The sequence below is a fragment of the Manduca sexta genome, chromosome 20, assembly GCF_014839805.1.
Source record: "Manduca sexta isolate Smith_Timp_Sample1 chromosome 20, JHU_Msex_v1.0, whole genome shotgun sequence".
Taxonomy (NCBI): Eukaryota; Metazoa; Arthropoda; class Insecta; order Lepidoptera; family Sphingidae; genus Manduca; species Manduca sexta.
The window spans coordinates 757,520-770,752 of record NC_051134.1 but is presented as its reverse complement, the minus strand read 5'-3'; the positions used below and the strand labels follow the sequence as shown (position 1 = coordinate 770,752).

The window sequence follows — 13,233 nt, the reverse complement described above, 5'->3', positions numbered from 1 at the left end:
ATCGGAGGGTCATACATTTTTTATATTTTTATATGCATGTTTTTTTTAAAATGTATATGTAAAAATGTAAAAAAAAAATACCTTTAAAATAAAGAGAATTGACCATATACATATAGCTATAATATATTGGAAAAATCTAATAAAAAATCATGTAAATTGCGATTCTTAACAGAATCGTGTTAAACTGTTCTTGCGGATAGTCAATACATTTCAAACATTGAAAAATTCAACAGAAGCTTTGTTTACCTTTTTACACAAGCGCAGCAGTGACTCAACTGCAGCTGATATGATAAGTAGCGTCTAGATAGAGTGGTAAGAGATGTTCCTCGCTAGACTACTGAATTATGCCAGCTTATTATATACATATTATATAATTGGATATACAACTACTCAATAGGTATGTTTTACACGTGTAGTTGGGTGGATAAAATAATTCCACTACCAGCAAAACTTAATCATAAAAATATATAATATATTTTACACACCATGCTTATTTGTAAAATATTTTTTTCAACAATATTACGATGTGAATATCCTTAATATTTAACTTCAATCGGTACCTGGTAGGCTATTAATTTCCTGGATGGTCACAATATATCGGTCAACGGTCGTCAGCCTAACCAATTTGGGTTTCATTAGCGTTGCGTAGACAATTTACGGCTAGAATTAATCATTTTGTCGATGTGTCGAGGTAAAGCATGAACATAATGTAATAATTGAAGACTAATCATTTTGTATCTAAAGGTCTGATCACAGAAAATAAACCTCATATATATTATATTATTAATTGATCGCATCTATAAAAAAAAGTCTAAATTTCTGTTTATATATAACGTTTATAACACGAGTGGTAAGATTGAGTGTCATTATAATCACAATAGTGACCTTTGATCGTTCACTTCAAAAAGAATAACATGGAAAACGTAAAAATATTGATGTTAGGGACTGTTCTATAAGGTGATATTGTTACGAACGAACAACAAAGGTAAAAATATAAAGCGCGGAGAAAGTCGAAGATTTCAAGGCGTCAGAAAACAATGGTTTATAATCGGTTCCCGTCACGTTTTATCAAAACGAGCCCGGCTTGTGATGAGTAGGTAAACGCATACCAGTTTTTATACTGGATTTAAGCTTTTTTTTGCCTACAAAGAGGCTATACGTGTTAACGATGTATGTACACTATATTGTTCCAAAAGGTAAACCAAGTAAAATAAAACTTTGCACATAGTTTGTGTTTACCACTTCCGAGGCAGGTTATTGATGATGTTGCTTTCGCTTCGACATAGTTAACGGTTTTAGCTTTGGTTAATGAGTTCGAAATTTATTTTTAAAAGATAAAACATGCAGTATTATATATGCATTTTAACTTGTGCTATGAACAATGAGAAAGATTGTGCACATAATTAATTTAAAATATTCTGTGAAAAATTAAAATGTCATACTTAACGTACAATAATATTTTTAAATCGAGCTTAATCCTTTTCAAGATAAGACGGCGCTTTGTATAACCAAACCTGGAACTGTAAAGGTGCCAATCCATTGTTATTACTCACACGCGCGGCGGCACAAACAAGCTCTATGCGTCATATTATCTAAGTGGCGGTTAAAAGTTCCTATTTAATATTCGGTATTACACCTTGCATCCAAACATTTCCTGGCTTATAATTCGAAATCCAACGGCCACGGCGAAGATGACCAGCACAACGCAACGGTTGTATCGTGTGAGAGCGGGAGGGAGCGGCGGCTTGCGTCGACGGGCCACGGCGCTAGAGCCGTAGAGCCGGCATTTATCGGCCGGCATTCCCTACCTCCGCGCGTTCCTAACACGGATTCCGCATATGTACTCCGCGAGTGTGTTGTGAATACCACTTGTGACTGTTTTGGATGTTTGCACCTCCAAAATGGGGCCGATTGTGTTGTTAGTTATGTGCTTCAGCGTCGCTGTTGCTGATAGAAAAATGACCGTCGCAGAGAAATTGCAAGAAGACGCGGATTTATCTCAGGTATTTAAACTTTTACAAATGTTAATGTTTTAGTTGGAAACACGATTTACCACTTTGTTCGGCTCCGTAATTATTAAACATGTTAAAATTAGAGTACAAGATTTTAATGTAAATGTCTCAGAGTATTTTTGCATACTTATTCAAAGTCAAACTGTTTTAGCTGACGCATTTCGCTCCGAAGTTGTTTACTTATACAAAACCTGTTTTCTGATAAGTTTCGCTTATTATTATTTTTATTTGTGCGGAACTCTATATAAATTTAATAACTCTACGCTATTTCTAAACCGATGTAATGCTGTATTGATTTAAATGATTAAATAGACTAGAACCGTTGTATGGCTCTCTTATTGGGTATGAAATATGTAGCCAATTTGCCTTCCTTGTTATAACCCTAATCACGTCAGAGGCCAGAGCGCTTAAACTCATTTTAATGCAGCTTAGTCCGGAGATGGGTTTCTGTTTCGACTATAAATTATAATTCCAATATTATACCGTCTTTATGTAAAGTGTGGAACTCCTATTACTGCCGATATTTAATACACTAGTATATACAAGTATGCAAATAAATTTTAATTACAGTAAAATCGCCAGATGTAACAATGCACAGATAAATTGATGACCAATACTGACTTTTGCATTTGCATTTAACCCTTAACAGTTGCGTATAATTACAGTGAATTAGATTTGCAATCGCTGACCATCTGCCATTTAGCTGTGACTCACTTAGTTTGACATTCACTACCCATTTTCCAGTTTATGATCATGTCACAAGTTACGCTACGTTACTTTCACTACTGTCTCTTATAGTATTTATTTTTCTGTAATTATCAAATATATTAAAGGGCCGACATTTCAAAAAAACAAATACCGGGCGCAGTTAAAAGGGCTATATGCCATAAGGATTTTAAAACACTCATAAAATCGTACCTTTTTAAGGAAGGGTTTGTTAAATAAATTTCAAAATATTTGTAGGGATTATGAAGTGAAATAAGAACATATAAATGAACGGGGTATTAGCATCAATCCTTTGTTTAATTGGTAAGGTAGCTTCACTTTCTCTGGACATTTATGAGTCTTATCAAAGACAACTGGCTTAATTTCCAATGCTTAACATTCCAATGTGTATCTTCATATAAGAAAGATTTGATTGTCCTTCACCACGCCTTAATGGTGTATTATGTATATGTATGGATTTTTATAATACATGTCAGTTTGGTGCCATTTTTCACCAAAGCTACGATGTTTCTAATCTATTTCTAACGACTTTTGCTGTTTGTCACCACCAAGACTACTTTCAACGGTTATTTTCATTTTAGACGGTGTTTTACATGCCGCTTGTCAGCACGCTGTGCAAAGCATGAAAAACTCACAGTGTGGACGACAGTATCGACTGTATGTCATAAAGTCAATGAAAATATTGATCTACCTTGCTTGCTATGTACCAAGTATTCTATAAATGTGTCCTTATGTATATATTCGTCGATGCATAGATTTCGGTCAGAAAACGTGGTCGCGTCTCATTCCGGAAAGGATTATACATTACTCGACCGCGATTGTCATAGTCACACGCCCTCCCTGTTACTAAATGGCTACGGGTCCCGAAATGTGTATAATGAACAATTTGATTAAATATATTACGTCTATTGTATTTGATGGTTATGTATCTGCGGGATTTTGTTTAGAAAACAATATGTTACGTTATTTTATATATTAGGGGCGGCATATACCTATGGATTAAAAGTTATTATGTAGAGCATTTTAAAAGTTTTATTTGATTATATTTTCCATTTACAGCTATTGAATTTCGCGTAGATTGTAACTTGCAAATGGAAGCTTCTTCATATAAACCGATCAACTGTAGATAAAACTTCAATGTTCTGACATCACATTTTAACAAAGAAATTCAAGAGCTCACTCTACCTTTTCTGATTATCTGATGATTAGTTTTGCAAAGTTAAGTATCTTTGCTGTTGCGTGGTTTCTTATTTCTATAAAGCATAAATACAACATGGTCTAACATTCTAAAACAGATATCAACATATTATGTAAGCATGATACCATCTATAACTATCCGTGATCATAATATTGACAGATCAGTCACTTCGATGATACAAAATTAATTCCCATACAAATGTCGTTTGTGTCACGAGCCGATAATTATATAACACGTAATGGATCTATTCGAGATATGAGCAGATTATAAACATGTTAGACAAAACGAATTATGGGGAAATGTGCCTTAAATGTAAATTGTGTTATGTTCATTATTGTATCAAATGACGTGATTATATTATTAATTTAAATCAAAGATTCGAGTACTGTTAATCAATGATTCAGTTATTATAACATTTATAACATAAATGAACTGATGTTTAAATTATGAAACAATAAGCATAATATTAGGATAATATTTATGTGTAATGATATAGATAACTAAAGTTGGTAGCGAAAATGTTAAGCAAAATATTATTCTTAGAATCCAATCTCATAAAAATGTATGTAATAGACTTCTTACATAAATTATTATGTGTCATATACCTACGTTAGTGAAACAAATAATTTATTTCATAATCTCTTCACATAATTTGCATTTTATTAGTATACCCACATCTCGTCGGTAAGACATGACATAGGCGAATATCTTATAAAGGTTATGAATGCCGTCTAAAAATATTCAACCTTTCCTCAGGACTCTTTCAACTTAAACCTAAATGTGACGTGAGAGTAGACAGCAACTCCTGTCAAAAGGATTACATTAGTTGGGCACTTTATGAATGCTTATACCGGGTCATTTCTGATATAAAACAGCAAGAGCCTGCGTCATAGTTATAGAACAAAGTTCTAAGGAGAGTATCCTTGATGTTTGAATGTATGAATGTACAGTAAGCAAATCGGTCAGTTTTCATCACATAGAGCCGTTAATGTAGTTGTTTCTATTGTTCGATCTCAAAGATCCACCATTCTTGAAAGAGAAACAGTAGGTATTTGCATATCACTGATTGATAGTAATATCTTTTATGTTAAAATACGGCCTGAATATGTTAAATTTAATTGAATAGGCATTACTTATTTGATCTTAATTAAATTTGGTGGCGACTACAATTCTAATACAACTCTTTAAGCTCATGTCTAACATAGTAGCATACAAATTACGTTTTACTACATTTAAATGGACTTGATTAGTAGTAGGTACTTAACAGCGACATGGACGTCCGTCTGGATGGTAAGAAAAGTAATAACTTGTAGTAAGTAAGCACGACTACACGAATTAAGACAATAAAAATAATCAAATCAATCATTGTTCGTGAAGCAAATTCATGACCGATACGAGGCAATGGGGATAGATGGTCCTCACTCATAATTGACCCGTGCGTCTCAAACGGTCACATCCGTTTGTCTTATGACGGTCCTTTGTACTCTTACTTTATCAATGAATGGCTCTCATTACTGCCTCGAACGTTAAGCGATTAAATACTTCGCCAATTGGAGTACAGACCAAATCACAGTTCGTTACCTCGTGAATATGTGCGAATATGTAAGTTTTACTTTACTATTAATGTAATTCACATTTCTTTCATGAACGCGTACGTGTTTAATGTTTAGAATATTTTATAAATGAACGTTAAACGGTTTTATATTAGAAAATTAAATTTCATATAATGTTTTAATTCCATCATGCCTGTGCCGTCACATTTTACGGCACTATTTTGTTAAACTTTACTTTTAAAAATTCTTTTATCTACTACATATTTACGTCGCAACAAAAGAGATAGGTATTCTGCGTTTAACCTTATTAGTTCGTTCAACTTGTTATTAACGTAAACATCGATAGTACATATTTTTAATCTGATCCCCATATTAACCTCACGAACCAATGAGGCATACTCACAAACTTTCCGCATATTTACATCGCTTAAGGTCGACTAAGGTTAAACTTACCTACGTATTATGTACATTTCGCTATTTCCATCACCCCTACTTTACTATGATCCGCGAGAGCAGTTTCGCTCATTATGTAAGGCTAGTCCTGTTGTTTTATTCAGCTGGTGCTGTAAAAGCGTGAGTGTCATTGACTGCAACATCACACTTTTGGTTTGGTATAATTATAATATACTAGCTTTTACTCGTGGGTACGCTTTTGAGAAAGGTTTTCTCTGCATAAAAGTGTTTCTGTATATTTGCAGAATGAAAAGCATTTTTAATACAAGAATTGACCTATGCTTTTTTTAAACCTATTCAACAGTTTATATTATGTTTTTTATATATTGGATTTCTCTTATATGGGTACTTATTTATCCATAGTGAAATAAAAACCAATATTGTAAATTAATTTATTTATTATTTGGAAATTTATACAAAATTAAATTATTTATTATGCCATTGTAATTTAATGATGATTTTTTTATTGTAACAATTTATTATTGTATGCATTTAATTAATATGTAATTATAATTAATCCTATGACGTAATTTTTTTAATATATTCACTATAAAATTAAAGAGCCTAAATTAATAATAATATACTTATATCTTCTCAACAGTATTACAATTCACGCATAATATCATTATTGTAGTATAACATCCATGTTTATGATAATGGTAAATAAGATAATATGAGTTCACACTGTATATTCGGCGTGACGATGAAACTTGTGCTTATTATTCTTTATATTATATACTTAATATTTTTTTACATAAAAAATATAAATAAAAATGTACTTTATTATAAAGCGTGAGAAAAATCTATTACGGGTATTGGTAATGAAGAACTCAGAAATAAAACATACAAGGTACACACATAAATTACACATTGAATTCAAAACACGTTTTCTATGCCGCGCTTTCCATAATCGAAAATGTTATTTGCGAACATAATATTTAAGTTTATTGAAATTCTCAAGGACTTGTATTCGGCCTGTCGAAACTAAATAAAAATGATTTGTTAGTCAGTTGTTTATTACCTCTTGCAATTTAATTTTACAACTGTCCAATATTTTACATTTATTGATGTTAAAACAACATTTGTAGTACAGTCGAATCCGTTTATAATGACATCGAAGGGAATTGACAAACACGTCATAATAAGCGGACGTCATACAAAGCGTTTTGTGAAAAAAAAAATATGTAAATAGTATGCATGTATTTAAGTACTTTAATAGAGAAATATAGTAACTTATAAAATAAAAATGCACGTAATAAGTACATACCTATGTATGTACATAAAAGTTGTATTTTTAATGTAAGTAATCTGTAATTTTTGTCTGCTTTTGTTTTTTTATTTTTATTGTAAAAACAGTCTCTAATACTATTGTGTATAGAAGACATCGCTATGTCAATTACTCACTGAGATTCAAAACAAAAACGAGCCACGTGCCGAACGTCGTCGGGAATCAAGGAACATTACCGAGGGCGTAAAGAATCATGTCGGTCATTATAACCGGACATAATTTATTAAAAGGGGTCACAATAAGCGACATGTCACTGTAAGGGAAGTCATTATATTCGACTTTTTTATAAAGAATCTTATATGAAAACCAAACTTCGTAGTGTAATTACGTCATAATAAGAGGTTGGTCAATATAGGCAGAGTCATAATAAACGGATTATACTGTATTATAAATTGAACACGAACGAAGCTAAAATAAATACAGCACCGTCGACCCTAAATAAATTCTAGGAGTGAACCGTTCTCATCTTACTTACTTCCTCTAAGCTATACGAGTAATTATTATGGACAGCAGTTCCCTTCGTCAATAAATGTACACTCTAATTTCATTTGAGTATCCTATGTGAAGGCGTTAGTAGTACTATAACATTATTACATTACCATGTTAAGAAATGAGTTGTTAAATTTTAAACCCTTAGCAGATTTAATGGCATTGTAACTACAAACAGGCATTTGTGTAAGAGTGGTTGAATGTCTGGTTAGGTAGATAAAATATAGTTGAAGGAAAACATTAATATTTTATATTTAGAAACACACGCTGTAGTAAATATCTGTTAATAAGGCCTTGTGCGTGAAAATGAATTGCTCCTACTCATCATCCCTTCAGGAGATTTTTTCAAAAATACCTACCTGTGCTCATACATTGTATCAGATACTAAGTAGTCGTTATTTGTCAGTATGATAAACATGGTATTACGGAGATTAAAACAAAAGAAGTAATCAAAATATTTCATATCATGTCACGTTTAGTAGGTATTCGCGATTTATGCGGAATTCTGTTGCGCGGGATGGAGTAAATCTAAAGTATTTTAATAACTCTTCTTGTCTACCAATTTGGGAGCATGCAGGCATACTTTAAACACAAATATTAAATTCCGAATAATAAATTAGTCGCGGTTTGTAATGTCGCTTTAAATGTAATATTTTTAAAACAAAATTTGCTTGTACGAAACTTTAGTAATAACATGAACGAATTTGATTAAGAGTGAATGGAAAATATATGATTTATGTATCTTGAAGTAGCTTTTCATTGGTGTGAGTTGTTTTTATTCTCATGTTTTAAGGCGAGGTCTGATTAATTGGAATCGGGGTGAATTGTAGGAAATTACGAGAGCTTCGTTGTAAAATTGTTCCGGCGCCGTGGCAAGTGATAAGTGCTCGATGAAAATGTTGCGGTTCGCCGCTCACTCACCGTTCAAAGTGTTATTTTATGGTAAATGAAATATACTATCAGGATTCGTTTGTTTTTATAGGAAATAATGGATTACGACAGTTGTTCCGATGCTCAGTAATATAAGTAAAGATATATTGTATGGATTGTTTGTAATAATAAACATTTTTTAATAAATAAAATTGTTTATCTTTTCCTATTATAATTTAAAATTGAACTGAATAGATATAGAAATAAAGGAATGAACTATAATCCGAATGTTAATACTGTAGTAATTATTTACACTCGCAGAGTGGTGAAACAGTTTATTAAAATTTGAGCTATAAAATAAAATTTGTGTCTTTATATTTTATTTTAACACGTGTCTATTTTTAATTATTTCTTTTACTATATAAATTATGTTAGTTGCTTTTTACAATTTCAACTACGTGATTGTTAAAATTTTCAAGATTTTGTGATCAGAGACTTAGATCTATTGACGTTTATAAGATGCCGTCACTACAATTTGGTGTTTTATAATAACTTCATCTGATCTAAAAATAAATTTATTTTTGAATCATATGTACAGGGATTTACAATAACATATTTTTTTACGTATTGCAAGAAAACCATAGATGTTATTGAAAAGGAATTACAAGAACAATTGAATATTTTTTCTCCCAGAAATCTCAGCCAAAAATTTACACAAGTAAAAACACAATTACCGTTACTGTCGTGGTAGAACATCCTGTGGTGACTTCCTGCGCTACAAGGGTGACGGAGTATCAATTGGTGAAGAATTCAATAAAGGCCATACGCGAGTTTTAGACAGCTACTAGATTTTTGTATTCTGTAGACGTACGTTCGACACCTGAGATGTGTACATGCTTACATATGTAAACGTATTTTAACGTCTCACGGCGACGTGACTATGTTGTGAAACGGACAGCAGTTCGGGTGTTGCCAGGAAGGATGCCTGTTCCGTGACTACTAATTTTGTTTTTCAATTGAGATTATTATTATCAGAATTGGCTTAATTCAGTTGTATCATTATCCAGAGCCCGTTAGTAAAATTGAATATTAGTTTTTCTATGTGTTTTAGTGGAGAGTAAATTGTTGTACATTGCAAAAATAGGGACTTTTAACCAAATTATGCTTTGTCGTGTGACAGTTTCGGAAATTGTGTTTTTTGTGTAACATTCCTTTTTTATATTAGAGTATTCTAATAAAAAGCAATAAATCATTCGCGAAACAGACAGGCCAACAGAATAAATCTACAAAAGGAAGAAACACTGATATAATATGCCTTGGCAATAAGGTGCTTCAAGAGGCTTCAAGTACCTACTTAATATCTAATAAATATGAATAATGTGTATTAGTTTATTATTATTGTGTCTCTCATAATAATTCGATTAAAGGCGCATAGAGACAATCTAAAATGGATTCATGAACTAGAAATTATGTAAAGAATATTTTTTTATTATCTGAGACGGTAATTTGTGTTAATTTACACTAAAGGACCAAGAATTGAGTAAAGCAGACTTGATATATGAAAATAAATCGATAAGAAGTTTTATGCGGTAAAATTCGATTTTGGAATATCGTGTTGTATTCGATTTTGGAATATGACAGCTAAAAATCGTGCGTGTTATTTGGAGCGTACGCGGTGCCGCATACCATGTGATGGGACTGACACTGCTTTCTCTGCTAGTTTTTAGCAAGTTTAAATCACGCAATCCGATGGATTTGTTGGCCCGTAAATCCCTCAAATGTTCGGTATATTGGTTACCAACATAGTTTTTGTGACAAGTCTGTCGGACTCGAGAATCTGTTTCAATACGTTCTATCGTATCATCTATTTCTGCCATGAAGCAACATTGTACAAAAATTATTCCGGTTTGAAAGACGTTTTAGTCAGTATAATTACTAAATTTTGAGATGGTACTCAGGATGATGATTGCACTGCTATGTTACACAGGAGTCTGAGTAATGTTGTTATAGTTTATAGACAGGTATGACGTTTGTATCCGAATTTACTTGTTACCGGGCCATTTAGTTATTTAGAAAATAATAATTTTCCATTATCTTTAGCTAACTACTTAAGAGAGAACCATCTGAAGATTTCAATCATTAAAGCACGTTTGTTAGTAGATAAAATGTTTCTTAGAGCAGTGCCCAGTGACAGCATTCAGGTCATTTTCTTTTATCGAAATTCTCGAGTCTCAACTGTTCTATTGAGAATTTGACGTCTCTTAGTTATTGTGTAACAACGTGCTTACTGTGTTGAACCTTTGAAACTGTAAATTATTAGTAGGTAGAGCATTTAGCCTTCATTGAACATTACTACATATTTATAGATAGAAGAATTTCTTTATTTTCGCTCTTACATGTTTTTTTATAAATTAAGTTTAATGCATTTCTCTGTATATTAGCCACACTGAATGTAATTAATATGTTTAAGTTTATCGCAGTTTTAATTAAATATATTCTTTTGATTCATTAACACATAAAATATTATATTCGAAAAAAGAATCGCTTTTAATTAAAAGTATTTTATTAGTCAATTGTTGAGCCTCCATAATCCTAGTATTAATATTTCTACTTCCAAAGGGATTAGTTTATTCTTTGGTTCTATCTGTAATACTTAGTACTTACATCAAATCTTTACAGATCCTGTTCAGTACACATAATATAATTTAATTTAAAGGATCGGATTTAATTTAGAGTATTTAACGTGGGTCGTGTAAGATAAGTTGTAATTCGATGCAAACGGTGGGTTTTGTCTCCGGATGGCGAGTGACAGTGATGCGGGTGACGCTCTCAAACGATGCGTAACCCATATCTAGATTATGTTGCTCCATACATTGTATTTTTGAAATTAAGGACCCTCCATATATCTTGGAAATAGAAATATAAATTGCACGATTTGGTTTCTAATTACCATTGTTTTCAAAATTATAATTACCAATCAACATTATAATATTATTTGAATATTTTAGTGAACTTTAATCTCTAGCTATTATGTAGTTTTTCAATATTGAAGGATATTTTTGAGTGGATTTTAGACCTTCATCAGAGGATCAAGTCACGTCTACGACCCTGGACTTGTTGAATAATAGCGTAAGTGGATTTAAACATTTTTATTGTGTCTGATTGAGTACAGGGACTTTGCAGTTAGCTAAAGGATAACATTGTTAGAAATGTAACATTACACCGGCATCTTTTTTGAGGTTATAAAACGGCGAGTCAGATAATGTTAATAAATAATAAGGTGAAAAACTGTCGGGTCAGTTGGGTAAAAGTTACCATGTAAAAAAGTCTGGAGGCAGTTATCGAAGCTCTAAAAGGCATCGTGGAGACCTAGATGCTTTTGTTGGAAGCTAGTTGGTTTTATATAACAAAAGATCACTAGCTGAAGGTGAAACGGATAGTAATTATGTTTTTTTTTTTATTAAAAAAAGCTGATTGCACAATAGATCTGTAATACACAATTACATTACAGAACTATTTTTAATAACCTTGAAACAATAAATCTTATCAGTAATAAATTTTGGAAACGCGTCGTGTGAAGATAACATAAAAGTCCTTTTGTGAATTACATTTGATAAATTGACATAAATAATTTGTACTTTATTTTAACCATCGATGTATATGTACTACGTACTAAAATTGGAGTTCCGAACATTCGCTGTGGTTAACCTAATTGAACTGCAATCCATTCAAACTGACTTTAGTATGGTGTCAATATTGTCACTATGTGGTTGTGTATGGAGTGGCGCTCATAATATAAGAAGTCGAGTCTAAGTGTAAACCTGGATGTGAATAAAAAATATAAGTCAAATACGTAAAATTATTTGTAAATCAAGTGAATAAATAGGTTATAACAGTGACATTTTGGTTGCAATTTTAGTTCAGATTTTGAACAAATAGTTTATATGGAAGTTCGTGTCAATACAATATACGTCAATGATTGTAACATGATTTTACGTCTGCTATAATGAAAATTAATGTATATAACATATGAATCGCTAGCTATGCGTTCAGTTAGCGTACATGGTGAAACTTATATGATTGTGTCAGGCGTCTAGTGCAGACATAGCGATGTCGATAGCCCCTTTATATTCAAATATCGAACACGCCTAGTTCTATTTGAAAATTCATATTATGCAAATATAATGTCCTTTTGTATTATAGAAGGAACTATGTATTTGAAACGTTTAGTTAAACTTAAGTTGGTAGGTACTTTTTTAAAATATGTTATACAAAATGAATAATTTTGCTTTTCTATGTTTCTGGATATCGAAACGATTGACTTTTAAAACATGGAAATTGGTAATCTGAGATATCTTAAAACTCGATGAAGTGAAGAAAAACACGTCGACAGATTTACTAACATTTATTGTGATTGCTTTTTGCATTTATTGAAGTGACTTTTTACTCAGAATTTGAAGTGTGATAAGGTAATTTTATTTTGAAGGAATGATCGAGAGGTGTAACGAGCCACTGGAGATTATCATTTTCATTACTATAAATACTACGTATATGAAAATTGCGTTTCGAGGCTTCGAGCTTCATGAGTTTTTTAAGATATATTTTGTCAGTGTGATTTTGACACTTTACGTAATTAACAATGTA

The 13,233-nt window shown here is 31.9% G+C and overlaps 1 protein-coding gene across 3 annotated transcripts in view; it reads left to right on the top strand.

Annotated features, from left to right (window-relative positions):
• Positions 1 to 1,746: 1,746 nt before the first annotated feature.
• LOC115444069 (fasciclin-1) overlaps positions 1,747 to 13,233 on the top strand; it is a 54,781-nt gene continuing 43,294 nt past the window's right edge. For 2 of the 3 annotated variants that reach the window (XM_030169700.2, XM_030169699.2), the window contains exon 1: positions 1,747 to 2,003. In XM_030169700.2, coding sequence (XP_030025560.1) covers positions 1,902 to 2,003 — 102 coding nt within the window. In that variant the 5' untranslated portion in view covers positions 1,747 to 1,901. Of the gene's footprint in view, positions 2,004 to 5,511; positions 5,539 to 13,233 lie in introns of those variants that run through there. The other variant, XM_037440677.1, reaches the window with a different exon arrangement.